The sequence below is a fragment of the Andrographis paniculata genome, unplaced genomic scaffold (genome assembly GCF_009805555.1).
Source record: "Andrographis paniculata isolate CXL003 unplaced genomic scaffold, ASM980555v1 Contig95END, whole genome shotgun sequence".
Lineage (NCBI taxonomy): Eukaryota > Viridiplantae > Streptophyta > Magnoliopsida > Lamiales > Acanthaceae > Andrographis > Andrographis paniculata.
Genome location: NW_026137634.1, coordinates 2,433,029 through 2,456,256, shown reverse-complemented (window position 1 = coordinate 2,456,256; position 23,228 = coordinate 2,433,029). Strand labels below are relative to the sequence as shown.

The 23,228-nt window shown below is 31.5% G+C and overlaps 5 protein-coding genes across 6 annotated transcripts; 2 read left to right on the top strand and 3 right to left on the bottom strand.

Moving 5' to 3' along the window:
* Nucleotides 1-45: 45 nt before the first annotated feature.
* On the bottom strand, nt 46-3,905 carry LOC127243417 (AP2-like ethylene-responsive transcription factor At1g79700). Of its 2 annotated transcripts, XM_051263419.1 has the most exons (8): nt 3,515-3,905; nt 3,210-3,292; nt 3,029-3,037; nt 2,634-2,722; nt 2,470-2,543; nt 2,333-2,383; nt 1,515-1,591; nt 46-643 (listed from the first exon to the last, which is right to left on the bottom strand). In XM_051263419.1, exons 1-8 carry the CDS (start codon nt 3,649-3,651, stop codon nt 144-146), a joined length of 1,020 nt encoding a protein of 339 aa, XP_051119376.1. In that variant the 5' UTR covers nt 3,652-3,905; the 3' UTR covers nt 46-143. The 2 variants fall into 2 exon arrangements, with proteins under 2 accessions (XP_051119376.1, XP_051119378.1); XM_051263421.1 differs by lacking the exon at nt 3,029-3,037.
* A 3,724-nt stretch (nt 3,906-7,629) lies between these two features.
* LOC127243329 (probable folate-biopterin transporter 3) lies at nt 7,630-11,538 on the top strand. Its single transcript, XM_051263295.1, has 5 exons — nt 7,630-8,316; nt 9,621-9,880; nt 9,998-10,093; nt 10,177-10,347; nt 10,620-11,538. The coding sequence occupies exons 1-5, from the start codon at nt 7,965-7,967 to the stop codon at nt 11,220-11,222; spliced, it is 1,482 nt and encodes a 493-aa protein (XP_051119252.1). The 5' UTR covers nt 7,630-7,964; the 3' UTR covers nt 11,223-11,538.
* A 19-nt stretch (nt 11,539-11,557) lies between these two features.
* LOC127243330 (uncharacterized) lies at nt 11,558-15,656 on the bottom strand. Its single transcript, XM_051263296.1, has 12 exons — nt 15,439-15,656; nt 14,819-14,926; nt 14,327-14,413; nt 13,787-13,840; nt 13,519-13,664; nt 13,244-13,394; nt 12,987-13,124; nt 12,699-12,770; nt 12,538-12,611; nt 12,285-12,426; nt 12,099-12,177; nt 11,558-11,823 (listed from the first exon to the last, which is right to left on the bottom strand). The coding sequence occupies exons 1-12, from the start codon at nt 15,589-15,591 to the stop codon at nt 11,726-11,728; spliced, it is 1,302 nt and encodes a 433-aa protein (XP_051119253.1). The 5' UTR covers nt 15,592-15,656; the 3' UTR covers nt 11,558-11,725.
* Nucleotides 15,657-16,574: 918 nt separating this feature from the next.
* On the bottom strand, nt 16,575-18,929 carry LOC127243463 (probable WRKY transcription factor 40). The gene is made up of 4 exons (XM_051263492.1): nt 18,657-18,929; nt 17,950-18,267; nt 17,671-17,787; nt 16,575-17,076 (listed from the first exon to the last, which is right to left on the bottom strand). Exons 1-4 carry the CDS (start codon nt 18,804-18,806, stop codon nt 16,702-16,704), a joined length of 960 nt encoding a protein of 319 aa, XP_051119449.1. The 5' UTR covers nt 18,807-18,929; the 3' UTR covers nt 16,575-16,701.
* A 2,822-nt stretch (nt 18,930-21,751) lies between these two features.
* On the top strand, nt 21,752-22,831 carry LOC127243590 (uncharacterized; the record flags this gene model as incomplete). The annotated part of the gene is made up of 5 exons (XM_051263680.1): nt 21,752-21,820; nt 21,902-21,980; nt 22,225-22,329; nt 22,408-22,463; nt 22,597-22,831. Coding segments are annotated over 5 exons (492 nt in total), but the record flags the coding sequence as incomplete, so codon positions are not given.
* Nucleotides 22,832-23,228: the final 397 nt, after the last annotated feature.

Below are 23,228 nucleotides of genomic sequence, written 5' to 3'. Positions count from 1 at the left end.
AAAAAAAATTAAAAAAAAATGATAAAATAATAATAATAATACCGATGATAATCAAAATGGAACGCTTGTGCGGTTTTATTTTAACTTAGGTTTGGTTTAATTTAATTTTCTTTGAATTTATGTTAGCTAACCTTAACCTTAACCTAACCGAAATGTAACCGATCCTTGTTAAGGGCATCAATTCCACACTGGAACATCGGCGAAACGAACGAATCGAAGTTCCCAAAAACGACGTCGTGTTCCTCCGCGAAGCTACTAGAATCCGGGAACTCGAACGACGTCTGGATGTCGTCGGGAAAGCTGCTCCTCGGCGGCTCCAGCTCCGGCTCCGACGACGGGCTGCCGTACGGCGTCGTTTGCTCCAAAATTTCCTTTATTTTGGAGGACTGCAACAGGAGCCCCACGCCATCGACGGCGCCGGCGCCGGAGGGAGGGAGCTCCAGGTGTTGGTTGAGGAAGGTGGAGAGCGCCAGTTGTTGATTAGGGTTCTGGAGGGCATTCTCGTCATTTCCGCAGCTAGGGTTTGGCTGGTCGGGTCTCTGCCAGTTGACGTAACGGCTGAGGTCAAAATTGGTGACGGCGTTAACTCCGCGGTACTCTATCGCCGCCATGTCGTATGCCGTCGCTGCTTCTTCTTGAGTGGCTGCGTCGTAGTTAGAGAAAATGATTAGGGGTATTTTGGGGAATTCATGTGATTGTTGGAAAATTGTGTGTTTAGTTGGAAATTGTAAAAAATAAAAAATATATATATATTATTTATACGAGTATTTTTCTTTAAAAATATCAATTTTTATTTGTATCATATTAAATAATTATTTAAATTTAAAATTTTATCTAATTTTTAAATTTTTCTTTATCTATTTATTTTTTGTAATTATATTTTTATTTAAACAAAAGATTATCTATATTTTATACAATATAACGAAATTATAAAAATAAATGAATTTAAAAAATAAATTTATTATATTACTTACTTATAGAATATTAATATTTTAGGATATAAATATAAAAAATAAATGAATAAATAGATTGAAAGAGTATTTAAAACTCAAATTTAAAATCCAAATATCAGACTAATTAAATTGAAAAAGACGGTTCGATTAATTTATTTATTGGGACTGCAATTTGGCGAGACTTTGTTCCATACAGCAGACCTAAACAGTTGAGGGTTGGTATCAACGGGTTAATCTACGGCTCCTGGAATGATTATCCTCAGCGACTATTGGTAAATCCTGACCGTCTATGGAGCTGGCCCCGCACAATCAACGGTCGGATTCGAGTAAGGTTCGGGTGATCCAGGACCTCCTAACAAAAACATAACTTCCACGATTCTTCTATCTTAATCTAATTTGACTTAAATATGAAAGTCATGTTTAGGCCTTTTTAACATTTTTTTCCATGTGTTTTTTTTGGCAATTATTTGATAATTTGTATCCAAATAATTTTTAAAAATACAAATAATAATAATAATAATAATAATAAATAAATAAATAAATAAATAATTCAACGCTTACCATATGTCCCGAGATAGAGATATTTATTACCGAATACTCTACCAATTCGAGCCTCCCATCTCCCGTTGTGATGGTGTCTGTCAAACACATATGTATTATGCAAAATTATAGTATTCAATTAACATAGTAATTAATAACCTAATTTTGATATCTCCTAGCAATCTTCAATTCTATAAAGTTAGGCAATGTTATAGGCTATATTTTAAAATTTTATTTTTATTTGGTTATTTTAAAAAATAAATATAAATAGTCAAAAAATTTATTTTTTTTTTTTTTAAAAAAAGAAGCCCTAAACAAGCATAGACAGAGTGTAAAATGTAAACTTCAATTTCTTAGATATTCATAGGTTTTTATAAACAAATGTATATACATATCTGTGATCAAAGTTGATTTTAGTTCATAGATTCTACATTTTTTGTTTTATTATTGTTGCAATTAATTCATGATCCTACGCATCAAGAAAATCCCTATATTATACATTTAACACCTAATTTAAATTTAAAAAACTAATAAATCTAATATATATATATTCCAAACTACAGCTGGACATATCTAATTCGGTTGTAGTTGCATGCCCTTTTCATTAATAAATATTTATACATGGCTGTTGTTTGGAGGACTTTTCTTCAGAACTATCGAATCAAAATATTTATTTTTTATTTTTTATATTATATTAAAAATTAATTTTAAATTCAAAATATTACGTCAACATTTATTTATATTATATCATACCACTATTCAAATTCAAAATTTTTACTATTCAAAATCCAAAACCCCGGAACAAACACACCCATGATTGATTCCTAAATATCACATACCTTGCCACACCTCTGTATTTGGAGACCCCACGAGAAAATCCACTGCTTTTTCTGCAGTTATTGAAAATACATGAATCCAATTGGATTCCATTTTGAGAAAAAGAGAAGGTATATATGTTTATGTATAGCATGCATACCTTCTTAATGAGCCAATATATTCTTCCTTTGTTTGGGAATCCATGTCCTGAAGCTCATTTTGATAGGTGGACAACTAAATAAAGAACATCAAATCTTGATTATCAGATGACAAAATGAATCTTAATAAGGGAAAATGAAATAAATGTATGAACAGATTGATTACAGGGAAATTGAGAATTGTTTCTTGTCCCCAATACTTCAATGCAGCCAAGTCATAAGCATGTGCAGCAGCTTCTTCACAATCGTAGGCCCCTAAAAATAAAAATAAAAAAATAAAATATTTACGATAAATATACTGTATAAATCAAAAGGGGGAATATTAAAGTAGTGGATAAGCTCTGTTGGATACAGCCAATGAAAATACAGCAAGGTAGATTGATTAGTGTTAGGAGGTCCATGGAGCTCAGCACCAGATGGATCCATGGTGAATGGTGTGGATCTGCCTGGTGCTCTGCTCCATGAATGAATTGTTAAGCTCCGTAGAAAAAGGTAATCAATAAATGTAGATGTTCTATTTATTTATTTATTTAAAATTGTGAAAATGTAAATGAGAAGTACCTAAATACACTGCATTGAAGTAGGATCACACAGTTACCACCATTGAATGGAAGTCCCAAAATACAAGAAGACATGGAGAATTGAAATAAGTTAATTAATATAGTGGTGCTAATTTGGATTGCAATATAAAGTGAAACTAATAACAAAAGAATTGTGCTGAAAAAGACGTGAGGAAATCCACCTTGTCTCCCTTTCTTATTCTGTGCCTCATTCCAGCAATGCTTATCCCACAAATGTGCTTCATATCTACCAGTCCAACGGTGCCTAAATTATGCATACACATTTCTATATATGAATTCATTCAATTTGGGGAAAACTTCACACTGTAATGTGATTTAATTTGTTCATTTAATCTGAAATACGATTCTCAATCTACATGCATAATTTTGCATATACACAGAGATTTATGCATATATATATGTGTGTAATATAGAGAGAGAGAGAGACAGAGAGAGACAGAGAGAGAGTGATTGTGTGAGTGTTTACCTGGTAACTCCTCTGTAAACGGAGCTTCGCTGCTGCGGAGACTCTCTCGGAACGGTTTTCCGCGTTCGTTTCGTCTTCACACCAGTGGTACCGTCGCCGGAGCCAGGACTACTCTTCTGCTTCGAAGATTTCGCCATGAACAACAAATCGAATGCTGGAAACAACTGGTTTTAGCACAGTGCGGATCGACAATCGATCGTAAATCGATATATTCAATAACAATATATATATATATCAGAAAACGAATTCAGAAGAGAATCCGAAGGATTCAACGAGAGAGAGAGAGAGTGAGTGCGACGCCGGCGGAGAGAGGCGGCTTTGGCCGGCTTGCGGCGGCGGCTGGGGTTTTGCGGAGTAATTTTTTGTGTATTGTGTCCAAGTGTTGTTGTAGGTTCTAATATATATGCGCATATATAGACACATGGTATGTATGTATATGTTACAGTAGTGGTGTGACCATTTTTATTTCAATTTTTTATTTTATTTATATTTTAAAAAAAAAATAAAATTATACTTACTTTATTATTATTATTAAGTTATTAGTTGGTTTTCAGTTTTTTGCCTCACAATTAATAATTGCTTCTAATAATATGTCCACTTTTTCAGCTCAAAATTTAATTCCCAGCTGCAATTTCTGGTCCATTTTTTCACTCTAGGGATTTTAATTTGGGCCCCATCCTATACACATTAAAAATTAGATTAAATTAATTAATTAATTTATTTAATTTTGCCCAAATGTCATTCAATTAGAAAGTGTAACAAGATTTTTAGGTTTTACAGGAACATATGGTATTAGTAAAATATTTATGTATATATATAGGAGAGATTAATATTATTATTATTATTATTATTATTATTATTATTGTTGTTGTTTTCAGTGTAATTGATTGAAATGGGCATTTTTAAATTTAATTTTCAATATATAAGTTGATAGAAAAAAATTAAATAGTATTTAAGTATATTCTTGGTATATTGAGTGTGTTTAGTTTTGATTTGAAATTAGATGTTATATTTTGTGAGAAAAATTAATATATATATATTTTTATTAAGAATCAAATAATAATGTTAAAAAATGTCTGAAATAAAAACAAACAAACAAAATTTATCTATTCATTTGTTAAACTTAAATATTAGGTTGAGTTTTTTTTTTTTTTTTTTTTTTTTTAAAGGTTGACTTTAAATATGTTTGAAGGTGTTTTGGCTATATTTCTTTAGAGAAATTATTTTAATATGATTTATTTTAATAAAATAGTAGTATATTTTTATTTAACATAATATAATTTAAATTGTTGTGCTTTTGGTGAAGATCCATGAAATCTTTTAATATTAATCATTTTTTTATATAAATATTGAATTAAATATTTATTGTTTATCTAATATATTAATAAATAAATTGATTCTTTATGCAAAATATTATATAAATAAATAAATAACATACACTAATTTAATAAAAAATAGACAGTTGTATCTATAAATAAATAAATAAATTTATTTATTTATTTATTGAATAGAGATATAATTAAAGATTTTAAAATAATCTTATTTTAAAAAGTTATGAAAGAAAAATGAAATTATAGTAAAGGAAATGCTAACCAAGACCCTGGTGTAGTGGTGTGTTTCCTTTGATTTCTTATTAAATTTATTTGATTTTTGAACATTATGTTATCCGAAAAAGATAATATACTTTGCTTCTTTTTTTTTTTCCATAAATTTTACTAGTTCCTTAATAATTTATGTATTTTTTTTATTTTGATATGTTATATAATAAAATATCAATTTATTGTATTATCTATCTAACATTACAAATACCATTTCAATTTACAATATATTACACAAATGTTATTATTTTTATATCATACAATAATAATAAAGTTAATATAATTTTTTTATATTTATTTATACTACATCGCAACGTAATATTAATATTCCTAAAACTCTTTGAAAAAGTAAATGGATAAATAAATATAGGACGAAGGGAATATAAATTTTTTATTTTACAAGTAATAACACAATATAGAAGGATATAACTTCTTTTTTATTTTTTCTTTTTTTTTTATCTCAAACTTTTTTTCATAGTGACATATTTGTAATATTAGGTAAATTGTAAATATAAACCATTACTGAAAAATAAAACATATAGGTCTGAGGATAGATATATTAAAATAATAAAATAAATACATTAAAATTAAACAAATTAAATATTTTTTTTCTATAAAATATCATATTCCCTCTATCCTAATTTTAATTCAAAGACTCCTTCCGTCTTCGATAAGATGGCTTGTTACTGTAGATACGAAAATTTAGGTAAAGTATAATCAGTAAGTAATTAATAAGTATATTAGTAAAAATAATTATAGATTAATATTAAGATAACTAAATAGTTTAAGTAAGATTTAAAAAATTTAAATTTTAAATTTTAAAATATAATTAAAGTGTATAATCAAATTTTCAAAAAAAAAATGAACAAATTATGTGGGACGGACGAAAATAGAAAATATAGACAAATTATGTGAGACGGAGGGAGTACCATTTTTATAATTTTAATTTCTCTCACTTCAAAGTATCTCTTCTTTATTTAAAAAATAATAATCATTTATTATTACATATATAATTAATTTATATATAAAATCAAAAAAAAATTGATTAATAGAATATCATTATTTTTAAATTTACTACCGATCTCTTTAAAGAACTTCTTTTAATTGGGAGGGAGAGAGTATTAAATATTACTTTCCTCCGTCCCATAACAAAATATCAATTTTTTCATCTTAGTCCGTCCCCATAACAAATTATTCATTTTTTTTCAAGTAATTGTACTATCTACATAACATTACAAATACTCTTACAACTTACAATATATTACACAAATGTCATTACCTTTACATCACACATACTAATACTAATAAAGTTATTTTAGTCATTTCTACTTTATTCATACTGCATCCCAATATAATACTAATATTTCTAAAATTACATGCAAAAAGCAAATAAATATCTAGTTATCGGACGAATGGAGTATTTAAATCTCCAAAGCCAAACAGTATGAAAAGAAACACGTGTGTTTTTCAATAGGTGAACTCACACACCAACTTTGACTAAATGATTATGACCTAAATTTCACTACTTTAATTTCGAAGCCTCTCTTAATTTGACAGGCAATAATACATTTACTACTTCTAAATTGCAATTGTTTTAGTACCAAATTTCAATTTAATTGGTTGTCATAAACTGCCTCACAAAGTTGTTTAGGCTCATTGAATTAATTGTCACTAAAAAAATAAAATATATTTTTATTTTTATTTTTATTTTATATACAATTGTATTGGATATTTGGATGTATGTTAATTAATTTGAGTTGGAAATTTAATTATGTAACTAAGTTGGCCTCATTTAGTGGTTAGGTTATGTTATTTTCGAATTAGATTCCAAAACTAAACTCCAAAAAGTAATTGAACATTTAGTTGTTCATCTAATTAGATATATTGTAAAATTTATTTCTTTTTATATAGATGAGATTAATTTATTCTAAAAGTTTATTTATATTATATTTAATTAAGTAAAATAAATATTATATAGATTATTTTAGTTTATTGGAATTAAACTTCAAGAAAATAAAGGGTGTACTTATTTTCAATTTTTCATAGTTTCGAGAATATTGGTATTACAATATTAAATGTAAATATTGAACGTAATGCACACAATATTTTCAAATATGACATATGATTTATATTAATATAATATAAAAATAATAAAACAACTAACGTAAAAAATGAATTCATCAATACATTTATAAAATATCAACTGTCAGTATATATTTGTTAGATTAATTAAAATTTTGTACTGTATATCTATTTTATAATGCTAATTAGTCTCAAATCAGCACTACTTTTTTTTTATTATTATTTTTATTTTTTATAATAAACATAGTCCTAAATAAAATTGCATCAATTTTTTCTTACAAAAATTTTAAAAACAATTTAAAATATGACAAGAAAAATTAATATAGTATATATTTTGAGACACGCAATTTGGGCTTTCATATTTCTAAATTGGGCCGTGATATTTATAGTGAAGCCCAAGAAAATTAGCTCATTTATTTATTCCAATTGAAACTGATTTTTAAATAAACCCTTCTGACAGCTACGGTGAGATCCCGCGATCTGCGACTCCGGAGCCATCTCGAGTCGCCGTCGCCGCCGCCGCAGCCGTCTTCAACTCCGATCTCGAAACTGTGATTGCAGAAGAGACTGCGCTTCCGATTAGCATCATCTCTCTGCTTAATTCCAAGTTTTCAGTCTTCAATTTCACTAAATTTGCGCAAAGCCACTTTTCAACTCCAGAAACCCTAAATCTCGACGCGTTTTTCGTTTTTTGGTAAATTACCACACGTCATGGTTCGGAATTGCGGCTTTTTTCGTCAATAATCTGCAATTATTCATTGATTACGCGAATGGATCAAGGTGAGAAATCGGCGCTCCAGGAAAAACCGGCGCCGAAGCGCGGGATTTTGGGGGTGATTTTCAGTCCTTTCAAGTGGTTGAGGAAGCTGAGCGATGAACTGCACTGGAGCTTCGTGTTGGGAGTAGTGATCGTGTACGGAATCAATCAGGGGCTGGCTTTAGGTCTGAGCAAAGTGAGCACGCAGTACTACATGAAAGATGAGCAGAAATTGCAGCCGTCGGAAGCTCAGGTGTTCCATGGAATGATCATGATGCCATGGATTGTGAAGCCTCTGTGGGGCCTTCTTACAGACGCTGTTCCAATCTCCGGACAGAGAAGGCGGCCTTATTTCATCCTCGCCGGTATGTAAAACGCACCTTCAAATTATCTTGTTCAGATTTGTTCATTTCTCGTTTCCGAACATTCATTGAAGGCTATGAAATGATTGCTTGATGAATTAGGCATGATGTTATTTTGTGGATGCAATTTACACAAGCACATTTGGGATCACATGAAGTGTTCGTATATGCATAATTTTCTTCAATTTTCATCATTAGGCTTGTTAATATAAGCAAGAACATAATGACTTGAAATGTGGTGATAACTGTTTACCTATATACTGGAACAAAGCCCCCAGGCTTAGTGGAACTTATGAATAAGATTAGTGTATTTGTTTGGGAGTTTGAATTCTGAGTTTGGGATTTAGATAATAAAACTTTGAATTGCAATTTAATGTAATCTAAATAGACGTTGATGTGATGATTCTTATGTAGAATTGATTTTTAGTAGAGAAAAAAAAAACACTAGGTGTTTGATTTTTTATTTCATGTTTTTGGAGGAATAGTAGAAATATTCCAAAATCCCTAAACAAATAAGCACTTAATGTTTGTTTCTTTGGGTCTGGATTTAGAAGATTTGGCTTGGGTTTTGTAATTTAATAATGTTCGACGTTATGTTTTATGAGAGTAAAAAATGCTTCTTTTTTTTTTCATCAGGAAAAAAATTTCCAAGCTTTAGTTTACTTATCTAGTTTTAAATACTGAAAAATATGTTTTCCTTAATAAGGGAGCTTCCATGTTGAGTCGAGCCCTAGAAATAGAAATTATGGTAGGACAGCTCGGACAGTTGCACAAATTGCTATTAACTGGGGAAGACTAACATAAATGTAAGTATTTCCAAGCTTGAGTTCACTTATACTTTACCTCGTTATAAATATAGCACCTCCCGGATTACGTTTTCTAGACAAACGTATAAAATTGGTGTCTTATTCTCGACTAATTAGAATTCAGCAACTATACTTGAGCATTCACCCCTTGCTTTCTTATTTTAATGTCAATGTTTATAGTTTGATGAAAAGTTTCTACACCCTCCTCGAACATTTAGAATATTATTCATTTGGTTGAGCAATTCTTTGGATGAAGTATCATCATGACTCATTCTTTTCGCCTTAACTATTGTACATCTGCACATGATACTTTGCTACAAGATATTATATTATTTTCTGGTTTTTCCTGCCCATGGTATCTCTAAACACACCTTCCTAACCTAAGCAACGCAAATTTTTTCTTAACCTAAGCAATGTCGAAATGACTTTTAAACTTACACTTTTGCTGACAGTAACATAATGATATGAGGTAATACAATTTTGGTGCTCTCATTATTTCAGGAATCATTGGCTCCGTATCCATGATTATTCTATCTCTGGAAAAGAACATACTCCTCGGATTCGCACTTCTACTTCTAATGTCTGGAAGCGCTGGTGCCGCCATAGCAGATGTGACTATCGATGCCTGTGTGACCGAGAACAGTATTGGCCATCCTTCTCTTGCCGGGGAGATGCAAAGCTTGTGCGGATTGTGCTCGTCTGTTGGCCAATTGATCGGATATGCAATCAGTGGCTTTCTTGTTCATTTAATTGGATCCAAGGTCAGCTTACTAACACATAACCATAACCACTTATACTTCTACAACCAATGTTAATTAAAATCTTCGCACAAGCTGCATTCTGCTGTCTAAATCTTTACACTATTGTTTTCCCGGCAGGGCGTGTTTGGAGTTCTAAGTATTCCAGCGGGACTGGTGATTTTGGTTGGAATAATAATACAGGATCCATTGATACGCAATGCTTCTTACAAGCGAGTAAGAGATCATTGACTACATATCTTTTTAGATATTTTACTCGAGCTCAGGCTTGCTAACCAGGAAATGCCATTTTTCAATAGATTAGTCAGAAATTTTTAGATGCTAGTCGCGATATGTGGATGGCTCTAAAATGCCCTGCAGTTTGGAGGCCGTGTTTGTACATGTACGTGTCGCTAGCCATGAGTCTCCACATTCATGAAGGCATGTTTTATTGGTACACCGATGCGAAAACTGGCCCCTCTTTTTCCCAGGTAATGAATCTTCTTCAAGTGTTATTTATATTTAGACGTAATTGCTTATAATCCACTCGTGATTTGAAGTTTAATACCATTCCCTCTGTAGTTTAGAAACTCTCTGGAATTCTGTGCAGTATCTTCTAAAACATAAATGGTGAATATAAGTAGATTATAAACAAATTGTTTTATATTGGAATTTTTGATATATTGAACTGATGTCTTTCCAAAAAGATGTAGTAGTAGACATGTATCAGTTATGTTTTATTTTCAATAACTTCATTTCTCAGGAAGCTGTCGGGTCTATATCAGCTGTAGGGGCAGTCGGGGCTCTCCTAGGGGTACTTCTCTATCAAAATGCTTTCCGGAACCACCCTTTTCGCCGAGTCCTTTTCTGGGCTCAATTGCTGTATGGTGCATCGGGAATGCTAGACTTAATACTCGTTTCTCGTTTAAACTTAATCTTCGGTGTGCCCGACTATTCTGTCGTCGTGTTAGATGCAGCTGTTTCTCACATGATCGGGCGCCTGAAATGGCTGCCCCTTCTTGTTCTGAGCTCTAAGCTGTGTCCCTCGGGTATCGAAGGCACATTCTTCGCCCTACTAATGTCGATCGATCATATAGGTTCGTTTTCGGCAGCGTGGGCCGGAGGGCTTCTGCTACACAGCCTAAATGTGACGAGAACCTCATTCGATAATCTTTGGATCGCTATTGTGATAAGGAGTGTTTTCCGGATTCTTCCGGTCGGGATTCTGTTTCTGATCCCGAGCAGCGACCCTAACACGGCTATACTTCCTCCAGAGATGCTGAGATCTAAGAAGGGTAATAACACGACAGAGGCTAATAATGTGGTCGAAATGGCGCCGCTCGTTGATATAATCAACGACGACTGATTGACCATGCAAGTTTTGCTCAACTTCGCTGGGATGTATGTTTCAGACAACCAAACAGAATCGAACATCGGTGAAGATCCCGCATAGATGGGTAAAAGTAAGCACTTATTTCTACCCGATCCTTACTGTTACCCGGGAAATGTAACATTCATTGATTACTTACTATCCCTTTGTATCAGCACATATTTGTAACAATATCGCATTTGTAATGCAGCAGTTGTCTAACCGAATCTAGTTCGACTTTTACTATGTATCAATAAGTTGTAACCGACCGGATTTATTCATGACAATGGTAGCTGTTTTAACCATTCCTTGAGTTATCCGAATCACTGAAATGTTATCTAAGGCTGAACTATATTGCATTTTTCCAATAAAACACAGAGATAGAATTGATTCATTTACTGCTCAAAACAATCAGGCCAATGATGGGGTAAAGAAGTCGAAATTAACATTCATTTGAATGTAAACAAAATACTACAAGAGATGAGTTAGAAAGAGGACACCTATTCCAAGGTCTTAAGGAGTCGGAATAATCCGGCTGCTTCTCTGATGCGGGAGAACTCGATGCAGAATGCTTGCACTTCGATGAATATATCATGGACTGCAAAAGGAACCATTTTGAAAAGCAAATCGATACTTATGAAGTGAAATCAAACAGTAACAATTTTTTTACTATTCCCAAATTCTTCAAAATTCCAAAACCCTTATTGATAGTTAAAATTAAAGCAACTACTACTCTAGTATTCGATATATTTAACATCATTAACAGATATTTGCGAATTTTGAGGGTTTAACTTTCTTTAAAATATAGCAAGGGTCCAATGCAACTGTTTGGCACTTTAATAAGTGTATCATATTCAGCTCCAAATTGCTTACCGTTAATTATTTTGTTACGGATCAAACTTTGTAGGAAAACACAAACCAATCTCACAAGTCTGTTCTGCATATACCTATCCTGTAAAGGGAAAAAAACATGTGATCGATTTAAGCAATCAAAGCATGGCAAGACTGAGTAGTAAATCATAGCTTGCCGAATTCGAGGAAAGGACAAAGGATGCGAACCTTGATGCCCTGGCAGGCACTAATGCAGTTCGAAATGTAAGTGTGTAAGAACTCGGTAGGAAGTTCAATAGTTGTTGTCAGCCTGTTTACAACTTCCATGGAATGAAGACTCATCTCCATATTTACAAGAACTGTAAAGTATCTGCATTAAACAAGGAACCTCCAAAATTAAAGCCAAGAATAGATCCAAATCGCTAAGTTGAATTCCGTCAGTAAAAATGTTTTAAAGAAAAAAAAGAGACTAAGAACATACTCGGATATTTCTGGCGAGTTCACCAACTTAATGAGAACTTCAACTGCAATCATGGGATTATTTTCCACTAATTCCTGGTCACATCCTCGATTATTAGAAAATGCCTCCAGGAATCACATATTCACTCTTTTAAGAATAAAATAAAAAGGGAAGTCACATACTGGGAGCTTTTTAGGTGTCAATCCACAATGATACACAAGCTTTGGGTCATTTGCTAACTCCACCAACACTTGCTGAAGGAAAAAAGTATGTCAACCAAAGAGTTAACAGTAGCAGTATACTTTGAAATTCAAATGAAGACAAGCTTTTACCCACACAATAACTTGACAGAATTACAGCTCTATAAGTCAACTGTCCTTAAAGTACTGTCGGCATTCGTACCACTTTTGAAAACATTCAAGTTATATTTGACAAACATGCAGTCGAAAATGTGTAGAAGACATGGGTACCTCTTGTTGCACTGGAACAAGTGGACCCTTCAAAGCTTTCGCAATTAAATCTCTAACGGCTGCTCCTCTGCTGGTATCGGCACACATACCATAGTCCCATATTAGTTCATGGTTTGTATCAGGGTTCAGCCATGATAGCTGATCAAAAAGCAGGAGTACATTAGCCAAAGAATCGTTGATGCATATATAATATCATTAATTTAGGTAACTGCTACTTTCTATTCATCAATTAATGGTCCCATGCTTGCACTTATTACCTCTCCCTCCATTACTGGGAGCCTTGGAGGGAATGGTCGAATCCATTGAGGACTTAGTCCCTCAAGCGAAAGACCAGATAACAGCCCAGCTAGAGTTTCATCCCTATTCCCCGATCCGAGTTTAGATATAACTCCAGGAGGTGCATCAAACCTGAAATATCATTCCCACTACAGTGTTCAGAGAATAATAGACAAATGAAACGAAATGTAACCTAATGAGTGCAGGCATGACGATTTACAGTAACACCACATGAAGTCACCAGAAAGAGTCATACTCAAGCGAATTACTATTACATCCACGCGGCACATCGGGATCAGGGATAACATTCTTCACTGCGTTGTCTTTAAACAAGCATTTAAAGGGTTCTGGATGGACAACTCCACAGTATTGTTGTTCCAAAATCTCACGTTGTGGAAAGGACTGGAAATTTCAGATATATGGAAAATGATTGATCCAGGGCAACAAGAAACCATGAATCAAAAAAACACACTTGGTTGAAAGCAATATTTATCTCCATCTATTTGGCTATGTGTATATCTTACATGTGATGAAGGGTCATAATTTTTCATGTAATCTGCTGCTGATTGCTTGAGAAACTGCACAAGGAAAGAAAAAAATAACACTCAGCTGTGGGAGCCATGAAAGGAAGTTCAGTCATGCTCAAAACAATATTAGCACTATAGTGATGACCACAAACATATCCCAAAATCAGGTTAGATCCAAAAACATATGAGTAGAAGATGAACAAAGCCATCGCGAATTATCAATTATATGGTGCTAACCCATATAACCTCAGAGGCTTTCAAGGTTTTGAGTTTGTCCTAGAACTTGTCTTTTCATCTCATGTATAAAATAGCTCTACTCATACTTCTACAACACACTCGATCAAAATATAGTGCCTTATTTAATAAGATTCACTCATAAATTGAGAAAATCTCAATCTTACAAAAATAGTTTATTCTAAAACAAATCCATGTCAATTTCCTGCAATAACTATAGATGGGAACAGGAACTGCCAACCAGTATAAAAAGAGCTAAATTTTCACAGTTCGATACACTATAAAGGGAAATAGTATTTAAACCTCTTTGCTATTTGGTGTGTTTGAAGAGGCTAACAATTGAAGAATAAATGCTCTCTCATACTTTTCAGCTTCTTCATCACATGCTGCCTGCAAATGGACAGAACTGTGAAGCAATGACACAAGTGATGCTACGAAATAGATCTCACAACTCAATCATAACTAATAAGAAGGTAAGTTGCAACTCAATCTCAAATGCATAAAGAATAAAACTTCATAATAAGCTGATTCCAATATATCTAGTATATAAATGATAATTGATGTTCTGTCATTTTCACAATAAGCACATTAGAATTATAGAATGCAACAGTAAAATGGAATATTAGTAAGCTCGAAGCTGTAAAAATAGCTACACAAGTCCAAAAGGTGGGAAGACATATACAAAATCGAACGATATATGAACATCAATCTATCATAGTTAGCATAGACAAATTGCATGAAATGACAAAATACACCTTCCTTGCATCAAGTAATTATTTACTTGCAAAACCTTACATCGATGAGCTTAGTAACAAAAGGATTTGAAGAAAGCTGCTGTGATGCATATGCCTGGTGAAGAACTGCAAAAGCTATCAACCGCTGATTCGGAATTAGAACTTTTTCCTGTAATTGATCCAAAAAATTCTAATGAAAACACCACACCAACCATCTCCATACTTCAGTTTGCTTTAAAAAACAATACACACAGACAGCACAATGTTTCTTCCTTGCTCATATGCACATGGAAATACAAAGATCACAGACAACAGAAATACATAGTGCATTGAAAACAGCTCATACACACAATTCAAAAATAAATCCACAAAATTTAAGCTCAATGATCCGAATTCACTCATCACTCAGTCACTGGCTTTGCTAAAATCGCGTTAAATTCTAGCTACCGAAGTAAAAAAATTCAAATTTGTGCGTGCGATTAAAGAAATTTCCCAGATTCAGCGATCGAAACCCCTAATGCCAATCGAAACCCTAAGAATTGTGTCGGCAACATAAAAAACTTAAAATTCCTGCAATCAAATCCCCAACCAGCTGAACTAAACTTCTTCCCCGAGAAACAAAGCGAAAAACCGAAACTGCAGCATCAAGAGAACGGAAAAAATGAAAAACCCTAGCCTTGCCTCTGATGTGAGATAATCGAGGGCAGAGCAGGCGTAGAAATGGAGACGGCGAGGAAAGTTGGAGTCGAAATCTGCGACGATCTCTTCGACGGTACGCTCCTCACCGGCCTTGAGGAGATTCATCAGCTTGCCGGAATCCTCAAACCCCAACATATTCACCGCCGCGGCTGAACGGAGGCTTCGAGACTGCAGTTCAAACAGTAAATTGGGAAGAGATATACGAATCAATTTAGAAAAATATTATTAATAATTAATAAATAAATATTTCGTGTGTGTGAGAGAGACTTTTGGGATTTTAGAAAATTAAAAATAATAAAATTAGTAAAAAGTATATATATATATTTAATAATATTTCAAAAAATTTATACCAGTTTAAAGTCTCCAAAAATATTACTCATAAACACATCCTTAAGTTATTTTAATACTAAATCAAAATCAATTTTTTTTTAAAAAAATTCACCTAAAAAGTTATTAAAACTTGTAGAAATATGTTTAATGTATATTTTTATTTAAAATATTATAATACTCTATGTCCCACTCCAAATGAATCTTTGAATTTAGTAATAAATAAAGAAAAATAATACTCCTTCCGTTCCAATACAATAGTTTTGTTTGTCATTTTGGTTCGTCCTAAAACAACAGTCTCATCTCCATAAATAATCGTATCACCGTAAAACTATCTAAATTTTTTCATTATTATTACACAATTGTCACTACTTTTTACATTAATATACTCACAAAGGTAAAAAAAAAAAAAGTCATTTATCGTTACTTTTTATCAACAATCAATATAAATATTCCTTAAATCTCGCGTCCAATACAATAAGACTATACTTTTGGGACGGAGGGAGTAGTATTTTAAAGTAATTGTATGTGTAATAGTATATTTATAATTTAAGTAAAAGATAATATTTCATTCGTAAGTTGTCTTGTTTTTTCATTTTCGTCTGTCCTAAAATAACTGTTTCGTTTCCTTATTTAGTACATGTGATCCTCACTTTATAACAAAATTATTTCTGCTTTTTCAAACTATCCCGTACTCTTTAAAATCTTTAAAAATAAGTGCATTTTAGTCATTTATATTCTGCTTATACTGCTTTCTTTTCATTTTTTTTTTTAAAAAATAATAATTTGAACTCTTTTTAAGTGTACTATTACCCGGTTGAACAATATTTATTTTTTCATTACAACAAGTACCAATGTATTGACAAGACCTATTCCTAGTCAAAACAAATAATATATACATACAACTGCGCTATCTGTTTACCAATTTTTAGTCATACTTTTTTGTTCCAAAAAATTCCCGGAAACCGCCGCCGCTAGCGTCGCTTTAAAACCGGGATCTTTGGCTAAGGCCGTAGCCATATGTTCCACGAAATACTTTTGCAATTCCGGCATGTCCATTTTCCACGTGGAACCTCTTCTTTCTTCTTTGCGACTTGCCTTTGGGTTTGGCTTAGGCTTATTGACTGTTGTTTTTGGTCGGGATGAACTTACAAAATTCGAGCAAGAAACAACCCTTGGCGTCGAGCTCTGGGTGGATTTGTTTCCGGTTTCGGAGTTTGCAGGCGAAGGATGGTTGTGTTCCCCTTCATATGTCGCAATCACAATTGATTTATCTTCTATACTTCTTTGAACCTTTGAAAAAATAAATAAATAAATAAAATTCTTAAGTCCGTAGTTCTTACTTATTTTTATGTAGAAACAATTCGACAGATATACATTTAAAATAATTTATCAAATTTCGTGTATGATTCAATAGGTTTCTAGTGCGACTCTGCGAGATTTTTATTTAAAAACTTATACTCTGTTCATACAACAATACTTTTGAACTTAGACATTATCTAATGCTTAAGAAACATCGTGTGTGTGTGTGTGTATATATGTTCTCTTATAAAACATCACAACAATTACTAATTTGTTTTTTCTATTTTTAAATTTTAAAAACTTCAAAAGTTTTTAACTAAACAAAAACGTAAGAATATAATCATACCTACTTACAATTCAAATAATCATATAAATATATATATATATATATTTTTTAAATAATAATAAATATTCAAATCAAAATAACTTAAAACACCCAAGTTAGATCAAACAACATCAATTAATCGAAGATTATTCATAATGTTCAACATATTTTTCTTATGTATGTTTTTCAACAATACAATTCTAAAACAAATTCAATACATAATCATCTCTTTAATTATAATTAAGGGACGAGATTCTAACCTTCTTCTTGACCGGACAACTCGGAGCAAACAAACACTTGAAGTAGGCTCTCGGATATGGATTGTCCCGTGTGACCTTTTGTCCGTATTTCCTCCATTGATATCCATCTTTAATCACCTTCGATTTACAATAACATGAATCAATACTTAAAGTTTATTTCAAATTTTTTTTAATGCAATTATCATAATTTTTTAATAAGAAAATAATTTTTTTTTCTTATAAAACATCACATCTATACTATTATTCTGATAAAAAAATTCATCAAACTCCCTAACTCACATAGTTCGTATCGGATGCCTCAATTCTAACAGAAACACTAGCAATCTTTGTCGCTTTAATGTAGTCCCCTCTCAATTTCTTGGGCGGATCTTCGTCGATGGAGCTACAATCGGAAGGGCCATTTTTGGGGCCCTTGGCATTAGTGACGTGCTCGGCTTTTCGCTTGCAGTTGGGCGACGCAACGGCGCCATTCTTGGTGGGGTGGTGGACGAGCAAATTTCGTAGATGAGTGTAGCTTTCACACATGTTTGTTATGAGATAAGTGAGGTACTTGTTCTCATCGTTAACTCTCTTTAGTTTCTCGATTAAAACTTCTCTCTAAAATCAAACAACAATTATACGTTATAATTCGAAGAACATCGATTATTAAGTTGATTTTATTCTTTTTTTTTTTTTTTTGATGTTTCATCGTTTTTAATAATTTATAATTTTATCGTTTTTATAAAATGCTACTAATTTTTCGTAAAAAAATATTATATTCAATCATTATCTTCCTGAATCAAACATAGTACATGCCATATATACCAAGAAAGTATCAATATGTTTTATTTAACATAATACAAAATGTCCATAGTACATGTGTTCTCTATCATAAAATATCGTATAGAAATTTAACTATTTAAATAATTTTTTTTTTAAAAAAAAGAATAAATTAACCTACTAAACATAATTTAAAACCAAAAAAAAAATGGTTTGCAGCAGCTCACCTGATGTTGTTCTTTTGTGTGAGTTGAATCCTTTGGCAAGTCGTCTTGTTGCTGTTTGTTCTCTTGGAGGAATTTGTTGTTGAGATTTAAGCTTAAAATTGAATTAGTAGCATCGTCGACTTCCCGTACTAGATTAGTATTGATTTCCATTAATGCAAGAAATCAAAGTAGCGACTATAGATTCTTACGTTATAATAAATAAATTTAGAAAAAAAAAAAAAAAAAGAGAGAAGAAGAAAGAAGACGATCTCCTCTCCTAATCTTGTAGTAATAAATAATAATTCGAGTAAAAACAATTAGGATAATTCATAATAATGGTAAGGGATAAATAAAGTGAAGTGAAGTGGAGTACGAGGAAGAAGGAAGAAGGGCATATATATATATATATATATCGACAAATAATTAATATTAACATTAAATGAATGTGGAATAACTAAGTCGACCCGACTGCTCATTTGAAATTTTGCCACAATTACTATTGCTTTCTTTTCTTTTTTTTTTCTTTTTTTTTTTTTTAAGTATATTTTGGATCCTCTATCGATATGTTTTGACTGCTTATGAGACAAGATTTTTAATTAATATATAAATAAATTAATAAAGTAAAATTTTATTTTTTATTTTTGATAAATTGAGCATCAGTAACATATTTGTAAATAAAATTATTATCGAAAAATATAAATTAAGAAATATCCAAAATTATTTATTATAAATAAAAATTGCATTTTTTTGTGCACAATTAGAGGGTCAAGGGAATATTATTTTTTTTTATAAAAACATATTATTATTATTATTATAACACTTAAAAGACAAAATCAATCTAAAAAGAATAAATTCTCAATTGACGAAGAATAGAAACAAATAAAGAAGAAAGTCAAACGACTACGGTTCCACATTATTAAAAAAAATAATAATAATAAATAAATAAAAATCAGTGCATAAAATAAATTAGAGAGACGTGTCAAACTTATCTCAATTAATTTCATTTCATAAATTTCAATCACAGTATAGAATAGACATGCGGGTTTGTTTCTTATGAATTACTCCCTATTTTTGTATTTTTTTTTTTATAATTTAATATATATTTATTTCACTGAATATTACATTAAATATTATTTAAATTATAAAATTCAAATCTAATTATTAATATATATATATATATTTCAATTTATTGTTACAATCCAGTTATTTTAATTTTCAATCAATCATTGCATGATAATGCTACAAAGAGAACATTAGTGAAAAATTCATGACTCTTTAGATAGGAATTTTTGGAAAATTTGAAGTTCCATGTTTAAAAACTTATAAATATTTAATGTGATATAATAATGAGAAATATATTTTAATTTATTATTTAATATGATATATTTTAAAATAATAATAAAGAGTAAAAAACTTCCTTCACTCTCTTTATATAAGTTTATACTCTCTATGTAAATTTGTGTCAATTTTATTTTTTTATTTTTTTTGTCACTTAAAAACAAAAAATTGTTTCATTTTTTTTTTGTAAATTAAATATTATTTTTTATCATTAAAAAAAAACAATAAAAAAAACGTACTCAAAAGTTTGAAGTCTGAACATATTTTTTTGGTTTTGTTTAAATCTTGTTTGAAATTTCGATAGTATTAAGATATATAAATAAATTAAAATGTTAACGTTATATAAATAAGTGTCCGTATTATGATTAAGTGGAGAAGCTGATGCAATGCATGACATCATCTATAACATTATTTGTTCACACTCGTTTTAATATAATATTTATAAATTATTAATATATTTTTGTTAGAAAAATAATAAGAGTTGAATAATAATAAATAAATAAATAACAAAAAAGAAAAAGCACATCGAACGGTCGAGATTTCATCTCAAAGAAAATGGGCCAGGTTGGGTTATTGGATTTGGGCTACCTTCACAACTTGGGCCAGATCAGAACATATTGGGCCTCAATCAACATCACTGGTCAAAAACCACAATTATTATTATTATTATTATTATTATTATTATTATTATTATTATTATTTTAAAATATTAAAATTAAAAACATACAAAATAAAAATACATAATGCTTGTATCAAAACGTGTAAGCTCTGAACCACTCACTTCACTTTGGTCAACATTCGGAATATATACATATATATATATATATTTACATTAAAATATTAAAAAATAAATTATTTCTATTCAAAAAAATACCCTTTTTTTTAATTTTTATATAAAATCAAAATAAAATAATTTCAATTGATTCAAACATCCTATAAAACAATTGTTACACATATAAACTTGTCGTAATTCTTTGATTTCGATGTTCCACAAGAATAAATTAGAATACTATTTGGGCATCTTATTATTTGTCAAATTCCTATGTTTCAATCTCAAAAGTATCGAATAATTATTAGATTAGATTTATATATACGCAAATTATATGAATCGGGTGTATTTGTTTGTAGATTTGAATTTTGGTATACGATTTAAATAGTAAAAATTATAAATTGATTTTGAGTATGATATAAAAAATAAAAAATTAATATTTTTTATGAAAAAATTTATTAGATAATAAAAATTTTCAAAAAACACACTCGATCGTGTCTTAATTTAATAAATGAGTTTTTATTTTGAATACCATTACATTATTATAATAGTCAAACTTATATCAACAACTTATTATTCTATTATCTTTCAAGTTTTTTCTTTTTTTTTTTTTACTATATGATCTTATAAATTTCAATCAATTATACTATTTGTAAGCACTCTCATATTTATTATTAATATTATAATAATAATAATAATTATTATTATTATTATTATGCATGGTTGAGAATTTTACAGAGGAAGATTACCATTGTATTTATCAAACAGAGAAATGACGGCGCCGGCGAGGATTCAGCTGCCGCCGTTTATGATCACCGGAGGGAATCGAACTCATTGAAACGACGTCGTAGAGATCGTCGAATTCGATCAAATTATTGTTCCTGATGTAAGTTTTTACATATATGCAATAATTCGAATGTATATAAATATATTTGTTCGAGATTGTAATAACCTCGTCATTAATTAAATCTCGTCTGTTCATTAATGATCCGCATATGTTTAATTTATTACATTGCCAATCCGTCTCTCGTCGACAGTTCAGACCGATCTCCAGTCCGAAGCGCAGTACAAATTCGGAGTGAGTTGTGTAAAATAATCAAATTTTGTTTGAGCTCGGCTCGTTCTTTTTAAAAAATCTCAATGATCTTCATTCTTGCAGCTTCTTTGGATCATATTGTTAGCTTCTTGTGCTGCTCTTATAATCCAATCCCTCGCCGCGAATCTCGGAGCCGTCACCGGTAATTTAGGGCGTGTTTGTCTAGTGTTTTAATTTGTGATACTTTTCTTGATATAATGTGAAATATAAAAAATTGTATCGTTAATATAAATATATGATTTTGAATGATGAGTTTTTGTGAGAGAAAATTGGTTGGATAAATAAATAAATCTTTAATTCACTCGATAAAATTCTATAAAAGAGCCAAGTTAAAGATGATGTATAATATCTCGATCTAACATGTTCGATTATGTCTATGTTCGTAGGAAAGCATTTAGCCGAGCATTGTCGCGAGGAGTACCCTAAGGTCCCGAACTTCATCCTATGCGTAGTTGCTGAGCTAGCTATAGTCGCTTGCGACATTCCGGAAGGTAGGTACCTATAGTATAAACGCCTTTTCTGCAATCTTCTAGAATGTTCTAGAAAGTTCAACCCGAGCTTTGTTTCAGTTATCGGGAAGCTTTGCGAGGACTATTCATTCCACAATTCGACGGAAGTGGCGCTAGTAAGTTGGCTATTTCGCTCCTCGGTTATGCAGTAAGTTCTATTGAATGCATTTTCGGTGAAAAAAGAAAACAAAAAAGCGGTCGAGCAAATGGGACAACATGGTATTGTTAATACGTTATGATGTATTGTAGGCACAACCTTTTCCTTCACTCCGCATTGGTGCTTTCGAGGAAAACTCTGCGATCCATCAACGGTATCAAAGTAATGTCTCCTATCGAGTCGAGGCTCAATTGCTCGAAAGGGTGATGTTCGATTGGTATTGTCGATGGATTGCACGTAACGTTCCCGTCTTCTTTCATGTCGATTCTATTTGATCGAGAGTGGTTTCGCCTTAATGATCGCCTTTCTAATCAACGTGTGCGTTATCTCCGTTACCGGCGCTGTCTGCAATTCGTCGAGTTTAACCTCCGGAGTTGCGAAAACTCGGACTTAAACGAAGCTTCGTTCTTACTAAAAGTATTTCAAACTATTCGAAAACATGTAATCGCGCCATTTTTTTCTAGGTCGTTCGGTGAGAATTTATACGGCTTTGTCGATGGCAGAACGTGCTAGGCAACTGGAGTTCGAAGCTTTTTGCGATCGCCTTGCTGGCGTCGGGACAGAGTTCTACGATCACCGGAACGTATGCTGGCCAATACGTTATGCAAGTGACATTCGCCGACTATCTAAATTAAAAACTCGTTACTTTCATACGAAGTAAAAACTCGACTCAACTTGATTATCCGTCGACATGCATCGTATCCGATTAGGGATTCTTGGATTT